Source organism: Tachysurus fulvidraco, chromosome 10, assembly GCF_022655615.1.
Source record: "Tachysurus fulvidraco isolate hzauxx_2018 chromosome 10, HZAU_PFXX_2.0, whole genome shotgun sequence".
Lineage (NCBI taxonomy): Eukaryota > Metazoa > Chordata > Actinopteri > Siluriformes > Bagridae > Tachysurus > Tachysurus fulvidraco.
The window spans coordinates 4,257,357-4,272,480 of record NC_062527.1 but is presented as its reverse complement, the minus strand read 5'-3'; the positions used below and the strand labels follow the sequence as shown (position 1 = coordinate 4,272,480).

General features: G+C 37.2%; 2 protein-coding genes across 6 annotated transcripts in view; one reads left to right on the top strand and one right to left on the bottom strand.

Annotated features, from left to right (window-relative positions):
* Nucleotides 1–15,124, bottom strand: part of ccdc146 (coiled-coil domain containing 146) — a 26,116-nt gene extending 10,992 nt beyond the window's left edge. Inside the window, exons 1-11 of one of the 5 annotated variants that reach the window (XM_047819280.1) lie at nucleotides 14,990–15,104; nucleotides 13,951–14,107; nucleotides 13,700–13,768; nucleotides 10,055–10,210; nucleotides 5,258–5,340; nucleotides 4,425–4,634; nucleotides 3,813–3,870; nucleotides 2,813–2,989; nucleotides 2,664–2,737; nucleotides 1,089–1,316; nucleotides 250–436 (exon numbers count right to left, since the gene is read on the bottom strand). In XM_047819280.1, the coding sequence (XP_047675236.1) occupies nucleotides 250–436; nucleotides 1,089–1,316; nucleotides 2,664–2,737; nucleotides 2,813–2,989; nucleotides 3,813–3,870; nucleotides 4,425–4,634; nucleotides 5,258–5,340; nucleotides 10,055–10,204 (1,167 nt within the window). In that variant the 5' untranslated portion in view covers nucleotides 10,205–10,210; nucleotides 13,700–13,768; nucleotides 13,951–14,107; nucleotides 14,990–15,104. Of the gene's footprint in view, nucleotides 1–249; nucleotides 437–1,088; nucleotides 1,317–2,663; nucleotides 2,738–2,812; nucleotides 2,990–3,812; nucleotides 3,871–4,424; nucleotides 4,635–5,257; nucleotides 5,341–10,054; nucleotides 10,211–11,187; nucleotides 13,674–13,699; nucleotides 13,769–13,950; nucleotides 14,108–14,989 lie in introns of those variants that run through there. The other 4 variants (XM_047819279.1, XM_047819278.1, XM_027163734.2 and 1 more) reach the window with 4 other exon arrangements.
* On the top strand, nucleotides 6,452–8,662 carry fgl2a (fibrinogen-like 2a). Its single transcript, XM_027163739.2, has 2 exons — nucleotides 6,452–7,092; nucleotides 7,274–8,662. The coding sequence occupies exons 1-2, from the start codon at nucleotides 6,531–6,533 to the stop codon at nucleotides 7,978–7,980; spliced, it is 1,269 nt and encodes a 422-aa protein (XP_027019540.1). The 5' UTR covers nucleotides 6,452–6,530; the 3' UTR covers nucleotides 7,981–8,662.

The following is a 15,124-nucleotide window of genomic DNA, read 5'->3' as shown; positions in this document are numbered from 1 at the left end:
CGAGTTAACAGTATAAGCCTGTGATTGTTATGAACAGCCATTTCATCATTTGACAAAGCTTTGGTTTTCAAATTTTTAAAACAACTTCACTTAACTACAAGTGACACTGTTTCTGGCAGTCGTTGACTTCTTCCTAATGCAGAAAACCCAGTGTAGATTTTGTTGTTGATAGACGTGTTTGCTGTTTATAAAAGTTCATGAATTGTGTCACCACATTCTCATAGGTATAGAATAACAGTGCAGACAAACCTGGGTCTTCGTTTTGTTGTAGAGTTCCTGAGTGTGGTGCAGGGCATCTTTAGACATTTTATGCTGTAGTAGCATGTTTTTTAACCTACGCTGTAGTCGGTCTTTCTCTCGCACTTTCTTAACAAGACTGTCATGAAGGGTCTTTCTCTCCTCCTTGATTTGGTTCAGGCTGATTTCCAGTAGGCCCCTGAGTATAAGAGGAATGATTACAAAATACAATTAATAAAATCTTTCTCTTTCATTATCAGTTTTTTCTCGTGTTGCATATGTTTAAATATTTCAACAGTAGGGACTGTAATATCCCTTATTTAGCTTTACTCAACCAATGTGTGTTTACATTACAGTTTATGTCATATTACATCATTCAAGTTGGATAAACTTTTATTTTTGTCATGAGAATTGTCTCAGTAACCCTCAGTATGACCGAGCACCTGCCGAAACTACCATATATCATTATTCCACACTACATCATTCATAATTTTCTATAGTTAAGTATACCCCTGGCTATGCTGAACTGTAGTTCTGGCACTTACTCCACTTTACTAACATATTATGTGCTGCAATTCTGTGCAGATTCAATTGATTTTTTAGCAGACACCCTTATCCAGAGTGACTTACAACTGAGCAACTGAGGGTTAAGGGCCTTGCTCAGGGTCCCAGCAGTGGCAGCTTGGTGGACCTGGGGGTTCGAACCCATGACCTTCCAATCAGTAGCCCAACAACTTAACCACTGAGCTACCACATCCCCCACATCACTACTACTAGACATGATAACATGAATGACTGAAAATATAGTCAGAAAAAAACAGTCTCTGTTAATGATATTAGATGATTTCCACCTTTGTTCGAGGATGACAGCCTCCTCCTCCTTGGTCATCTCTTGTTCTTTGAGTAGAATGCTTCTTTCACTCTGAGTCATCTCCAGTTGGGCCCTGGAGCGCTTCAACTCCTTCATCATGCTCATGCGCTCTTCATCCAGCTGCCTGCAGCCCACCTGTGTCTGCTTCGCCCTCTCTCCCAGCTCCAACAGCTGCTTCTCAAGTTCACTCTTCTGTTTCTGTACATTCCTGGTTCATACACACATGTACACACACACACACACACACACACACACACACACACACACACACACACACACACACACACACACACACACACACACACACACACACACACACACACACACACACACACACACACACACACGCTTTTTACGGTCTACCCAGGCAGTTATATAAGCAATCGTTGAAGACCTTTCCATCACCAGCTGCTGTGAAATATGGAGATGATTGTGCTATGCACCCATTAAACATTTTTTACTCCATCCAGGGATATATTATACACTTTAAATATGAACGTATGAATAAAATAGAACATAACTTTATTGTCATTGTTTAAAGACAATGAAAAACCATTGAATTAGCAGTGAACAAACACTGTAAACAGGTTTATAAACAGCAATATATACAGGTAGACAATATAAGCAGACAAGGACATATATAAATGACAAAGTATAAACAGATACAAAATATGGATAATGTAAATATATAAATAAACTGAGGTAATGCAATGTGGTAGAGCAAGTGGAGTAATAATGGAGCAGTAGTGTAGTACGTAGTGCATTATTGCAAAGTCAGGAAAGGGGTTAGGAAGGGGGTTATTGTATGAGTCCTGATTGGTCGTGTATTGTTTTAGATCTTATTACTCTATATCTCCTTCCAGATGGTAAAGGGAAGAACAGATGATATCTATGGAGTGTGGGGTCTTTTCAGAAGCAGTTGGCTTTCTATTGAAGTCGGCCACTGTAGATGTTATGGAGTATGGGCAGTGATGTCCCTATGACATGCTCGGCTGCTCTTACTCCCCGAAGGTCCTTTCTGTTCTTCCTGTTCACACCGTGTAGCAGTAGAGCAACATGCTCTCTATGGCTGAACGGTAGAAGTTGGACATTCGGTTTTTAGGGAGATGGGCTTGTTGAATGTTATATATTTAAGGCAGGTGTCTTGTCTCATATTGCATCATCTTGTTTTAATGTGTTAAGATGTGTTCCAAATGTGATTCACTTTTGCGTAGATAGATAGCTAGCTTTCAGGGAAAGAAAACAAGTTTTAAGGACTAGGATACAGGTTCTCTGTGTGAGAGACATGAGAAATATGAAGAGGCAGAGACAAAGTAACAGAAATGCACAGCCTATAAGTATTAACTTTCTAAATATGGTATTATTTTAGCATTATGTTGGGTGGTTCCACATTTTACAGATAAATTTCACTCATGATTGTTTCCCAGATGTAGGAATACTGAAGCTGTGCTGTAAATAGTGAAAACTATAAAAAAAAATAAACACCTCGTATATACCCGACGTGTTAATTAAATTAATCATGTGAGCTCCATCATCAGAAAATTAAGGCACTTACTTTATTTTGGAATTGATTCTCTGACTTTCTTTCTCCAGCTTAGCAGGAATGGAGAGCAGCTGTGCCAGTTCAGCCTGGAGATGAATACTAGGTCATAAACTGTGACAGAGAGGATGGCAATAAGTCTCACAGTGGCGAAGGCTGCTCACCTCTTTGCTCATGATCATGTCCTTCTTTTCCTCCAGGTCCTGTTGCTCCTTTTGGAGCTGTGTATCACCTGCCTTGATTTTCTCTGTTAATGTCTCGATCTCCTGATGCCTCTGGGTGATCTCCTTCTTCATCTTCTCACAGCTCTCCTTAAGAGCCATGGACCTCTTCTCTTTCTCCTTGGAAAGCGCACACACACACACACACACACACACACACACACACACACACACACACACACACACACACACACACACACACACACACACCAAATAATCTTAATTACACTGAGCCTGTATTTAACCCCAGTTAATATGAGTGTGAAAGAACTGTAAAATACGTTAAGTGAAAAGGAAGAACTGTGACATGAAAATAGAAGAAAGGTAACAGTAAAATATATCAATTTCAAACAGTGAAACTGATATATTTTATTATCTGAAGTCTCACAACAGCCAGATGATTTACATGCAGATATGTTCTACATCCTCTTACACACTTCAGTCTTACGCTAATCAGTTCTATCCATTATGTTGTGATGGAAAAGGAGGAGGATGTGTGCTGAAAGGAAACCTGTTGATAAATAATGAATTTACATATCCCAGCTTTGGATGTTGGGATTAGTGCACAGGGTCACCATGATACAGCAGATACCCTTGGAGCAGAGAGGGTTAAGGGACTTGTTCATGGGTACAAAAGTGGCAGAATATCAGTGTTGTGGCTCTGACCATCTGATTAGTAAGCTAGAGCCTTAATCATTTGAACCACCACTGCCCCTTAATGCCCTTTATGATGGTATGCAGTACAGTACAGTAGGGAGTATACTACACACTGCAGATTGAGACATACCAGATGAGTCTCTTATCAGTTGTCACTATCAGCAATAATAACAATAACAATAATACATCAGATAAGTGTACTGCGCAGAAACTGTAGTGTATTTGGGTCTGGAGATTTTAACCCATCATGCTAGAGTAATTTGGAGTAAGTCTGTGGTATACTTACAACATGCTTTGAATGTCTTTCATACTCTTTCTTGAGACAGTCTTTTTCCTCCTGGAGACTGAAAAGAAAGAATAACGGCAGAACATTTTGACCCATTTAGACTACAACAAACTAGAAGATGTAGAAAACACAATATTTATATTTCTTGAATAAGTATTCACCACTTTGAACTTTTACATATTTGTCATGTTACAGTTACTGGAACTGAAATTAACTTCTTCTTCTTCCTTCTTCTTGTCCTTCTTCTTCTTCTTCTTATTATTATTATTATTACGCAGAATCATACAGATGCTTTAATTGCACACAGGTTTACTTCATTATTCATCTCATTGTGTGCCACCTGCTTTTATAGTAATGGGTGTAATAACATTTATGCTTTTTTGATAAATCCTTTTGCAAAATATATAATTTTTTTCTGCTAGTATTTTAGGCAGCATGTGTAGATTTATAACATCTAATGCCAAGTAAGTCTATTTTTTCCCCCCTAAGTTTTAAAAGTATTCAGGGCAGTGACTACTAATGTAAGGTTCTGTAGTCTGGGTAACTTTATGATTCAATAGTAATAGTAATGATTACAATAAATCAAGTGGTACTCAGAAGAAAGCTTCCCACCATGTGATTTTGTACTGCATCTGGTCCGCTCTCCCCTCTGCCTCTTGGAGCTTGTTGTAAAACTGTAAGAGCTGCTGTCTCATGCCGCTACCATTCGGGTGCTGGCCGTCACTCAACAGCTCTGCCTTCTCTAACTCTTTCTGCTGCCGCTTCAGCTCTGCATGGAAACACTTCTCCTCCTGCAGCAGTTTCAGCTCAGATTCCTGCGAGCTATAGAGAAAGGAAGCCTATTATCGCCTGATATGCTGTGCTTATCTGGATGGACTGCAGCCACATGTTAGAGTTGCACAGTGTACTTCTGTAATAATAGTGTTAGTTGGTCCAGTGCTTTGAGTTGAAGGTCCTACTGAGCAAATTTCTATCAGGATTTATTATAGAAATAAACTTACATCAATATATTTCCTTGAAATAATCCTCACAGTTCAGCTACAAATTAAAAACCAAGAGCAAATTAACTCATTGTAGCTGTTTTATATTTACAAAGCTTTTCTCACTTTTTAAAAATGTTTCTTCATATACAGTAGTAACTGTTAACATCATTACCTAAATTGAATTTGATTTAAATAACACTTTCACTGTTTAACATTGTCACAAAGCCCAAAATGCAGCTATGGATGTAGATTTCAATAGTCAATGTGCAAACCAGAGGCATGAAAAAACTCCCAGAAATGATATGAGGAAGAAGCTTGAGAGGAACTTAACTCAAAAGGAAACCCATCCTTATTGATAATGAGTCATTACACTTTCACAACTGTATATTTAAATGGCAAGCATTGCTGCATGTGTAGAAAACATTAAAAATAGGATGATGCACTGGATGATGCAGCTCTTACCTTCTTAAGGTGTCATGCAGCACATTGAGGCTGGCCTTTAGTCTGGCCATTTTGTCTCCACTGATCATATCATCTAAGAAAAGCTAAGAAGGTTTAAAGAAAGAATGACACATTTATCCAAAAGCTAAACAAAAGCTAAAATTCCAAATCTGAAAGATATGATCATAACTAGACCAAAGAGAAATCCTGATTTCCTCTGAAATTTTAAAGGTTAGCTTGACAGGAACCCTCTTAAAAAAACTGAGCTGAATATGATGTAACTGTGAACCCTGACTTCATTGCGTCCTTCTGAATAACACACACTTATCATAAAAAGCATCACATTCCATAATGATGGTCTACTGCTTGTTTATTGTCATGTAATTGTGAGTGTTTGACTTAAAAAATAGACTTTGGTTATAAAATGCTGGGTATATATCTTGCCTGGAAGTATTTGTATTATTTCCTTGCCACAGTATACATGTATTTATATAAAACATGCAATGATAATAATGTAGCACCTTTTCTTCAGGAATGTGCAGTGAAGTGAACTATCTTGTCATTTGATAATAAAAAATGTTTTGTGAAGTTTGTTATAACCTGAAAATTTTTCCCCAACACCAAGAGGCTGGCAAAATGATCACACGACCCACTTCATAAAATTTAAGGGTTTTGAAAAATAAACAAATAAATAAAAAGCACTTCAATAGCATCTTATGAAACTAAAAATGCAAATGTTTAAAAGCTTCATATGACATTTTTAAATGATGCCAAATTTAGTTACATCAAATATAGAAAGATTTAGAGCTTTAAACTGGTTTTCAGTATTACACTAATGGTTAGAAGATTGCACCACATGATGATTTGACACTTCTAAATAAAATATGAACGATACAACAACACAGGAAGAACTTAAAGTTGTGTAGAGTATATAAAAGGTATCTGAAATGTATTGTCTTATTATGAATTTTTTAATTTTGTAAGGTACTGAAAAGATGGACAGAAAATGAACACAGACTAAAGACGGACTGCTTTTGTACATGTGAACAGCACATTCAAACTCAACCTGTAAGCAAGGGAAATCATACTGGCATTTCTGTACTGTGTAGTGAGGAAAAGGAGGAGTTTTCCGACTAGATTTTGTTTTTCTGTTCCAGCTTGCTAGTTCTTATGCAATTGAACTGCCCCACCCACCATTCCAGTATCTTGTATTTATCTCACTGCTAACACAAGCAGAACCAGTTCTCCCCAGTCTCTCTCTTACTCAGCACACACTTTCTAGCTGCAAAAGATCATGCTCCTGTGTGTGTATATTATACTCCTAGCTGCAGATCTGGGCTCTGATGCTGTGGTTAGTGGCTCAGTGGAGAAGACAGCGGCCCCAGAGAGCTGCTACCAGATGAAGCTGAAACCTGCTGGCCAGTGCGGAAATGAAGATGAGTGCCCTTACCAGATCACCGTTCCACCTCTCACCATCCAACTGCCCAAGCAGTTCCAGCTGCTGAAGAAGGCCATGATGGATTTGCAGAGCATGAAGGAGACAGTGAGGCAACTGAAAAGTGCCTGTCTAAGCTGCAGCCTTCAAAGGGACAGCTCAGATACACAGAACAGGGGAGATGGAGGAACAATCACACCCAGAAATCAGAATTCAAGTGATGCTTTCCAAGAGCTGCAAGGGAAGATAACCAAGATGTCCACCAGCTTGAAGAACGCTCATACACGGATTAAAGACCTACAAGGACAGGTGGAGCAGCTCAGCCACCTTAACACAAAGAATGTTAAAGAAATGATGGGCCAAAAGGCTGACAACAACAGTAGCTGCATGACTGAGTGCCCTGCAGAAAATGCACCAATACGTAAGTCTCAAACTATTTTAAGGCATTTTTTTAATGAAGTGACCAAAATTAAACTCTAAAACAATCTCTCAATAATTCAACATAAATGTGAGCCATAATAATAATAACTGACCATGAATTGGCCTAAGACTTGATGTGATTTGGTTTCCATTTAGACTTTCCTTTCTTTTTCTTATTTTAGACATCATAGCACCCAGAGACTGCTCAGACTACAGTGTCATGAAGAAGATGAAGAATGGAGTCTATAAAGTTACCCCTGATTACAGAAATAAGACCTTCGAGGTTCTCTGTGAGATGGAGTCCAATGGTGGTGGCTGGACGGTTATACAGCACCGAATCAATGGCAGTGTGAACTTCAATCGCACCTGGGCTGAATATAAGAATGGCTTTGGGGACTTGCGTGGGGATTTTTGGCTTGGAAATGATCATATCCATCTGCTCACCAGGACCAAGGACATGGTGCTGCGAATTGAGCTTGAGGACTTGTATGGTGTGCGAGAGTATGCAAAGTACGACCAATTTTATGTAGCAAACGAATTCCTTAAATACCGCCTGTACATAAGTAAATACTTAGGGACTGCTGGTGATGCCCTGCATATCGACAAGGACTACAATCATGATCAGATGTTTTTCACCACATGGGACAGGGACAATGATTTGTACTCATCTGGAAACTGCGGCGCTTACTATGGATCAGGCTGGTGGTTCAATGCCTGTATGTCGGCTAACCTCAATGGCAAATACTACAACAAGAGGTACACAGGGAAGCGAAATGGCATCTTCTGGAGCACATGGCCCAACACACCCAAGGATCAGTTCCTGACCAACAACAGATATCCCTTCAAAACTGTCAAGATGATGATAAGGCCAAAGAACTATGCCCCATAAGTTAATAAGAGCATTAGTACAGAAAATTACTGTTAGATAATTAAGCATTCTATGTTTAAAATACTTGTTCATCACAATTCATTTTAAAAATGAGAAATGAACACAAAAAATTACAAAAAAAAAAAAAAAAAAAAATCACAAATCCATCCACTGTGTAATACTGCCATCTACGTACCATGCAAATAGAACAAGATCAATTTCTTGTACAGCTTTGGGTAAAATCCTAGACATCCATAATAATATTTTTTTTCTTAGAAATTCCCTTAAATAACATCACTGTAAAATTTGATTATAGCAAAAACAATATGTTTGGTTCTTTTTTAAACTGCATTAAGCATAAAATATTCATGAAGATAAATGTTTAATAACTTGAAAAATGTAACGTTCCTAAAACTTTTGCATACTCCATATGTGTCATTAAATTTGCTTAAAGGGAACTGACACTAAAAAAAGTCAGCATATCAAGTTTTTTTCATACTTACAAATGAACATTTTTTTATATTAACAAAAACTGTATGTGAAATTTGAATATGTTCATAAGTATAAATATGTATGCCAACTTCAATTCAAATAAATGAATTGAAAAAAAAAAGATGAATGTAGCTGCATAGTGTTTGTATGCTCTGATACTCATTTTACATACACATGGGGAAACAAAATAAACACAAATACACACCAGTTATACCATGTGTCCTTGTGACTTTTTTTTAAACAAAAGAAAATAAATAAATAATTGAAATAATTGAACTGAATGCTGAAGCTGCCAAAACAAATCTGTTTCCATGTGTCCACTATCAGTAAGTACCAAATTCATTTTCTTGTACTTGTGGTCTGTAAAAAAAACAGTGCATCCGTAATAAATATACTATTTGAAATATTGTAATCTCTGTTAATGCTATTGTGTCTTTTTATAAATTTTACACAGCTAACCACCAGGGAGGATGAAGGTTTATCCACCTGCTGCTCCTGCTAGTTTACTCTAATTAATATGAGTGAGAGTAATGCCATCCCTCCCATTTAAAAGAATGCAGAAACATTTGCCGCAACTGTCAGATTTTTGCTCTCTTTGGTCTCTAGGACTTCCAACCACAGCATTTTAAGTGTTAAAATTGATTAATATTTGTAAATGTAAGTCATATTTTATTTCTTCTCTGCTCCATTAACACTCTGCAGCCAAAAGAATGTGTAAACCTTGTTGAGCTTGTTGGACCTAAAATATCATCCCAGATTATTCCCTCTGCTTGTACTGTTATAATCATCACCACTCTTATCTTCTGGGAAGGTTTTCTACTAGATGGTGGCTTGTGGCTGGGTGGATTTCTGTTTATTCAGCTATAAGAGCATTAGTGAGATCAGACAATGTTGAAAGAGTGAGGAGGTCTGGGGTTCAGTCAGTGTTCCAGTTCAACCCAGTGAACACCTTTGGGTGCACACAATTGTATGGAATGTCTCTGTGTTTGTAACATGACATTTTCTCTTTTCATGTTACAAACACAGAGACATTCCATACGATTGTGTGCTTCCAGATTTGAGGTAACAGTTTGGGGAACAAGAACATATGGGTGTAATGTTTGTGGTGCACATATTTTTGGCAATGTTGAAAATTGTCCAATCAAATTATTGCACTCGAAGTATCAGTTATATAATTTACATTTTAGCCCATATCTCATTAGCATAAATACTTCAAACTAATTTTCTTTTTGCCCTGATTCCATGGATTCTCAAACAATAATCCACAAGATCCATGTAGTTAAGACCACTTTTGTTTGTTAATTTGCATAGTATAAAGAGCCTAATTTTGTAAACTACTCCTAGGATCCTAGGATTCAAAGATGTCAATCTACTTAGCAATGAGTGAGTGAATGAGTGAGTGAGTGAATATATATATTTATTTAATGAATATACAGTAAATGTTGAATGTTGCCCTAACGAGCATTACCATTACCGTGAAATCAAACAAGGCTGAATTCAGTGGTGCATCCAGTAGCATGTATTAACAGAAAATTCTGGTAAAATAATAGTAAGCTCCAAAGGCAGAGCTTGTGTATAAGCTGTGATTGGGGAAGATCTTTACCTCTTCCAGGCACTGTAGGGCCAGACTTGTTGAAAAGTAGTTAGTATATACATGCTGTGAATCAATCTCAGGAGACTTCTCTGGCTGAAATTGACTTTGATTCTCTTGACCTCCAGGTGGAGGACTGCTGCTTCCATCTGACTGACTCATGATCTACTGTAAAGCAGAAACACAAATTAAACAGAATATGTTGATTACCTTTCTGTTGCTTTGTTAACAACAACTGTCATAGCTATTTTCTCTTAAACAAGAGCTGATGATTAGCATTTGCCTACTGACCTTTTGGAATAAAAATTTATCTGAGATGTTATTCTCCTTATTATCTGGTTAACATATGCCTTATAATTTAGAAGTGTCAGAATGCGTCTTGTAAATGATCCTTCAATGCAACCTTACATTTCTTCATTCAGGAAATGCTTTTATCCAAATTGACAAAATTACAACCACCTGATGCTTTTAGTCTTTTGTAGGCAGAAATGACTAAAATGTAGTTTATTTTGATGCACTGAAAATGTAGTATCAAATTTCTTTAATGTTGGTAAGTTATGGTTTGTAGTCTAAAAAGCAAAAGCTTGCACCTTATTGAATTTATTTGCTTTTTACTAAATACTCATGTTGACAGAGCCTACCTCATTTACTCCTGGACAACAAGATGAATACGGAACTTATAGTAACATGAGTATGTGATGAATTTAATTGTTGTAATAGTAGTGTTTGAGAATTTTCTGTGTAAAGTATCTGTATATTTTCATATATGCTTTCATATTTTTAATAATTTGTATCAGTAACCATACAGATGTGTTACACATCTGTATGGTTACTGATACAAAATATTAAAAAGCAGTGATTAATTTGCACAGACACAAAATGGCACTCTCACTGGCAAACTCACTGCACCATTTTTGGCCTGGGAACCTGCACTGTTAATGCAGCACATACTTATTCAACGGGAATGTTAAAAATCAAATTACAGCTATAAAATATTTTTTAAAGAAAGATGTTATTCCTAAAGACAAAGATCTTCTAGCTTGACATGATAAGCTTGATCTGTTTAACCTGACTAATCTTCTCCTTTAAACTAGTTAGTGTTGGTAAATTCCAAATTCTAAAGTAAATAAGTGAAATTAACTTACCAGTGTATCTGGGTTGTTATAATCTGAATATTTAAAGCAAACAGCAAAACTGCATATTTAGTAACACTAAAATCGCTTATATTTAAACATTTTGAATGCAGTGCCAACAACGTTGAAATCTCAGCCCTAGGATTGTTTAATGGTGTTTCCATAACAACCATCCAAGCAGAGACATCCGTCACTGTAGCTACAAAAATGTTCACTAGAGGACGCCCTGTCTCCATCCTGACTAGCTCTGCACCAATTTCCCTAGATACTTTTGCAAAAGAAAATTATTCCTGCTGAGTATTTTTTTTTTGCATTAGATTATTATTATTATTATTATTATTATTATTATTATTATTATTATTATTATTATTATTATTATTATTATTATTAAGGGTAGTGAATTAACCAGAAACACAGGAACTGTGGTAAATATAATCCAGGAGTGTTTTTTTTTACATTGTCATTCTCATGAACTCCTTGTTACACAAAAATGACAATAAGCTCAAAAAATTATTTGGGTACATCCCATAGATATGAAACCTCTGGATAGGTTTGTTGAGGTTATGCATATGCTACCAAACTGTCAAATGTAAGAAGGAATCTCATATTAATCAGGGAGGTAATGAGGTCTCTAAAGAGTGTGTTCTGTTCTCCCTTTTTGTTAAGACGTTATCTTGCAGTAGATGCATTATCACATTTTGTAGACTAGGAGGCTTAGATAACACTTCTGGCTACAAACATATCGGACAGAAATGAACTTACCTCAAGAACGATCTCTTTTCCCCAGAGGTAAAAAAATGGAATTTGTGCCTGTTTGTTGTGTCCATGTTCAATATTGAATGTGTCTGTCATGCCACACTCCACTGTGGTGGTTAATATAAAGCTAATATGAAAGTAGATATTCAGAGCTTTGAGATCTTGTTAACTTACTGGAATTTTTTTAAAATTATTATTCAAGAAAAACTTTTGCTTTTGTTATCTTTACATGGTAAATAGGGATATCAAACTACACCAGGTTAGGTATGTAATTCGGTTCCCTGACATGGGAATGAGATGGATGCTGTGTCATGGCTATGGGAATGCACTTTGCAGAAGTGGTGTCTGAAGCTGTGTGTGAAATTAAAGGGCATCTATATCACATTACTCCAGCTTCTATTTGTCTGAAGAAAGTGCAAGTGGATGCCCAGAGTCTAACCAGCAATACAGAGTCTCGTTCTTATCTCAGGAAACCAGATCCCACCACAGCACAAATCTCCTGGAGGGGAATGTCCCTAGCCAAAGAGCCGGACAGGGCAATACACCGAGTGAGCCATAATCCCTAAAGGCGAAGCTACACAGCACACCCCATAGGCCTATGAGATAGATTTCATTACACTGCATAAGGTGCTGCTTGGAGACTGGATTTCTTTTGTTGCAGCCACCAAAGCCGCCCCACATGCTTGAGCAATAGTCGTAAAATCTGAGAACAAATGCAGACTCTCCTGCTCTGCCAACCTGTGGGGCTGAAGGCCTGCAGAAAAACCCAACAAAGACTTCTACAGAGTACTCCGGTTTTCTCCCCCGGTCCAAAATCATGCATTGTAGGTTGATTGGCATCTCTAGAAAATTGTCCATAGTGTGTGATCGCGTGAGTGAATGACAGAGTGTGTGTTGTGTGCCCTGCGATGGATCGGCACTCCGTCCAGGGTGTATCCTGCCTTGATGCCCGATGACGCCTGAGATAGGCACAGGCGCCCCGTGACCTGTGGTCGCTTGTTAACACAAATTATCCAGTTATTCCAAAATGTACAATTAAAAGAGAAGATAGCACACTCTCAAATACATTTTAGACGTTATTGTAGATGTTTTGATAGAACATAACAATTACACATTGCTGATAATAACAGAAACTATTTGCTGTTTTACATTTTTATATTTACCTGCTCCATTTACAGCAACACTTTTTTTATTTAAAAATTCTTCATACAACTGTCCCTGAAACAAACGACCTAGTTCATTTTTTTAGGAACTGCAAAATTGGACGACAGGGTCCTACTGAATTTGAACATTTTGTGAAGGCCACATTGTATGTTATATTGTATTTCTTTACATGAGCAGGATCTGATGGACTTTGTAACTGAAGCAAAAACTCAAAGTCTTCTGGCTTTTTCTCCCTTGTGTACATGGCTGTGGCTGCCTCACTCTCCATTTCTTCCTGTTCTGCGTCTGTCTCTTCCCTCTCTGTCTCATTGTATTGCCTTTCTTTCTTTCTCATTCTGAACTTTTTCTGTCTCTGGCTCAGTTCCAAGACCTACACTTTTACTCTCTTGAGTTGATTCTGAGGCAGTTTCATCTTAATATAGAGAATGAATAACAAACCTATTACAATCATATTTTAAATACAATTGTTAGGCTTTAGTGCTAATTAAATTTATGTTCTTGTAATATTACTCTTACATTCAAATAATTTAATGACTATATTTCTTGTTATCAAACTCTAGCATATTCAGAATCCTTTACTGTTAGCCAGTTTAAAAACACTTACCTGTAAGTGTCTGATTTGGCTGATGCTCAATGGGCTCTCCCTCACTCTCTGAGCCTGCCTCTGCCTCATCTTCAATGGAGTAATAAGTAATAGACATTTAATTTCATATTCGCATACAGCATAAATATATATATATATATATATATATATATATATATATATATATATATATATATATATATATATATATATATATGTTAATATACAACTCATTTAGAGCCTATGATGGTTATAGTGTGAAATATACTTACAATAATTAAACTGACAAAGTGTCTGCTAACTGTTCTATATGATGATTATTCACCTGCTGGCTTGCTGGAGCTTTTAATCTATGTTTGCAGTGTTGAACGGCCTTTAGCAGCCTCCCTTCGCTCTTTCTCTCTGTCTTCTTTTTTGTGAAGGTATTTGCTGAAATGAATTTTCTTTATGGTAATTAATTTTTGTGCTTATTTCATTTTCTTTCTACATTTCTCTTTCTATGTCGAAATGAATGCCCCCCCCCCCCCCCAACTCTGGTCATGCTGACCTGTGATAAGTGTGTTCTTGTTTTCGTACCGTGTGTATCTGCAAACATAAGCAGGATGGTAAGGCTTGCTGATAACGTAACCATAATCTTAAGGGAATAGAGAACGAGGAAATCTCTGTCATGTAAAAATGTATTTCTGTGTTATATGTTATATGTCATCTTCACCTCTTCTGATTTAAGGTTCTTGATTTGAGTCTATCCTGTTCTTTTAGTGCTCTTGACAGGATGAAGAAGACAAGATAGGTTGACCTGCTTGTGAGATTTCTCTCAGGACACTTTGCTCATGTACAGGCTTTCTGACCTTCAATGCTTGGATGAGAGTTGTGAGGAAGCAGCATTCTAGCATATCCCTGTCTATGTTGACAAAACTTGGCCTCCGCCTTATCTCATACACCATAGCTTACTGTATTTCATTGCGTATATATTCTGTTCTGTCGCTCAGTTCTTTCAGCAGCTGTTTGGAATAAACCAGATTTGATTTCACTCGTGTGGTTTGTTCTCTCAGTGCTCCGGAGCTCCTATTGTTTTGCAGAGGTAAAGAGACGCGGACAAGTGCGAGGAGGAATCTTTCTTACAGTATTGTTTTTTTTGTTAGTCTTTTTTGTGTGTGGGGGGGGGGGTCTACAAAGTGTGCTAACAACAAAAAATGTAGTTGTTTGTATTAGATCCTATCGAGAGTACAATAATTTGATTAGACAAACAGCTAATTCTAAGAACGTGAATAAGTTGTTAGCACTAGTAGAAGACCAAGAGCAAAACATTACCGACATAAATACAAAAAAGTTCGCAGATCCAACCGCTGTGTTGCATAGCCTAACTGTTAATGTGACAGCTTTCGGAAACTCGTGAACTTTCGTGTCGTGTTCAGTCCTCGTTTCAAGAGAGCGCCGCAGACATAC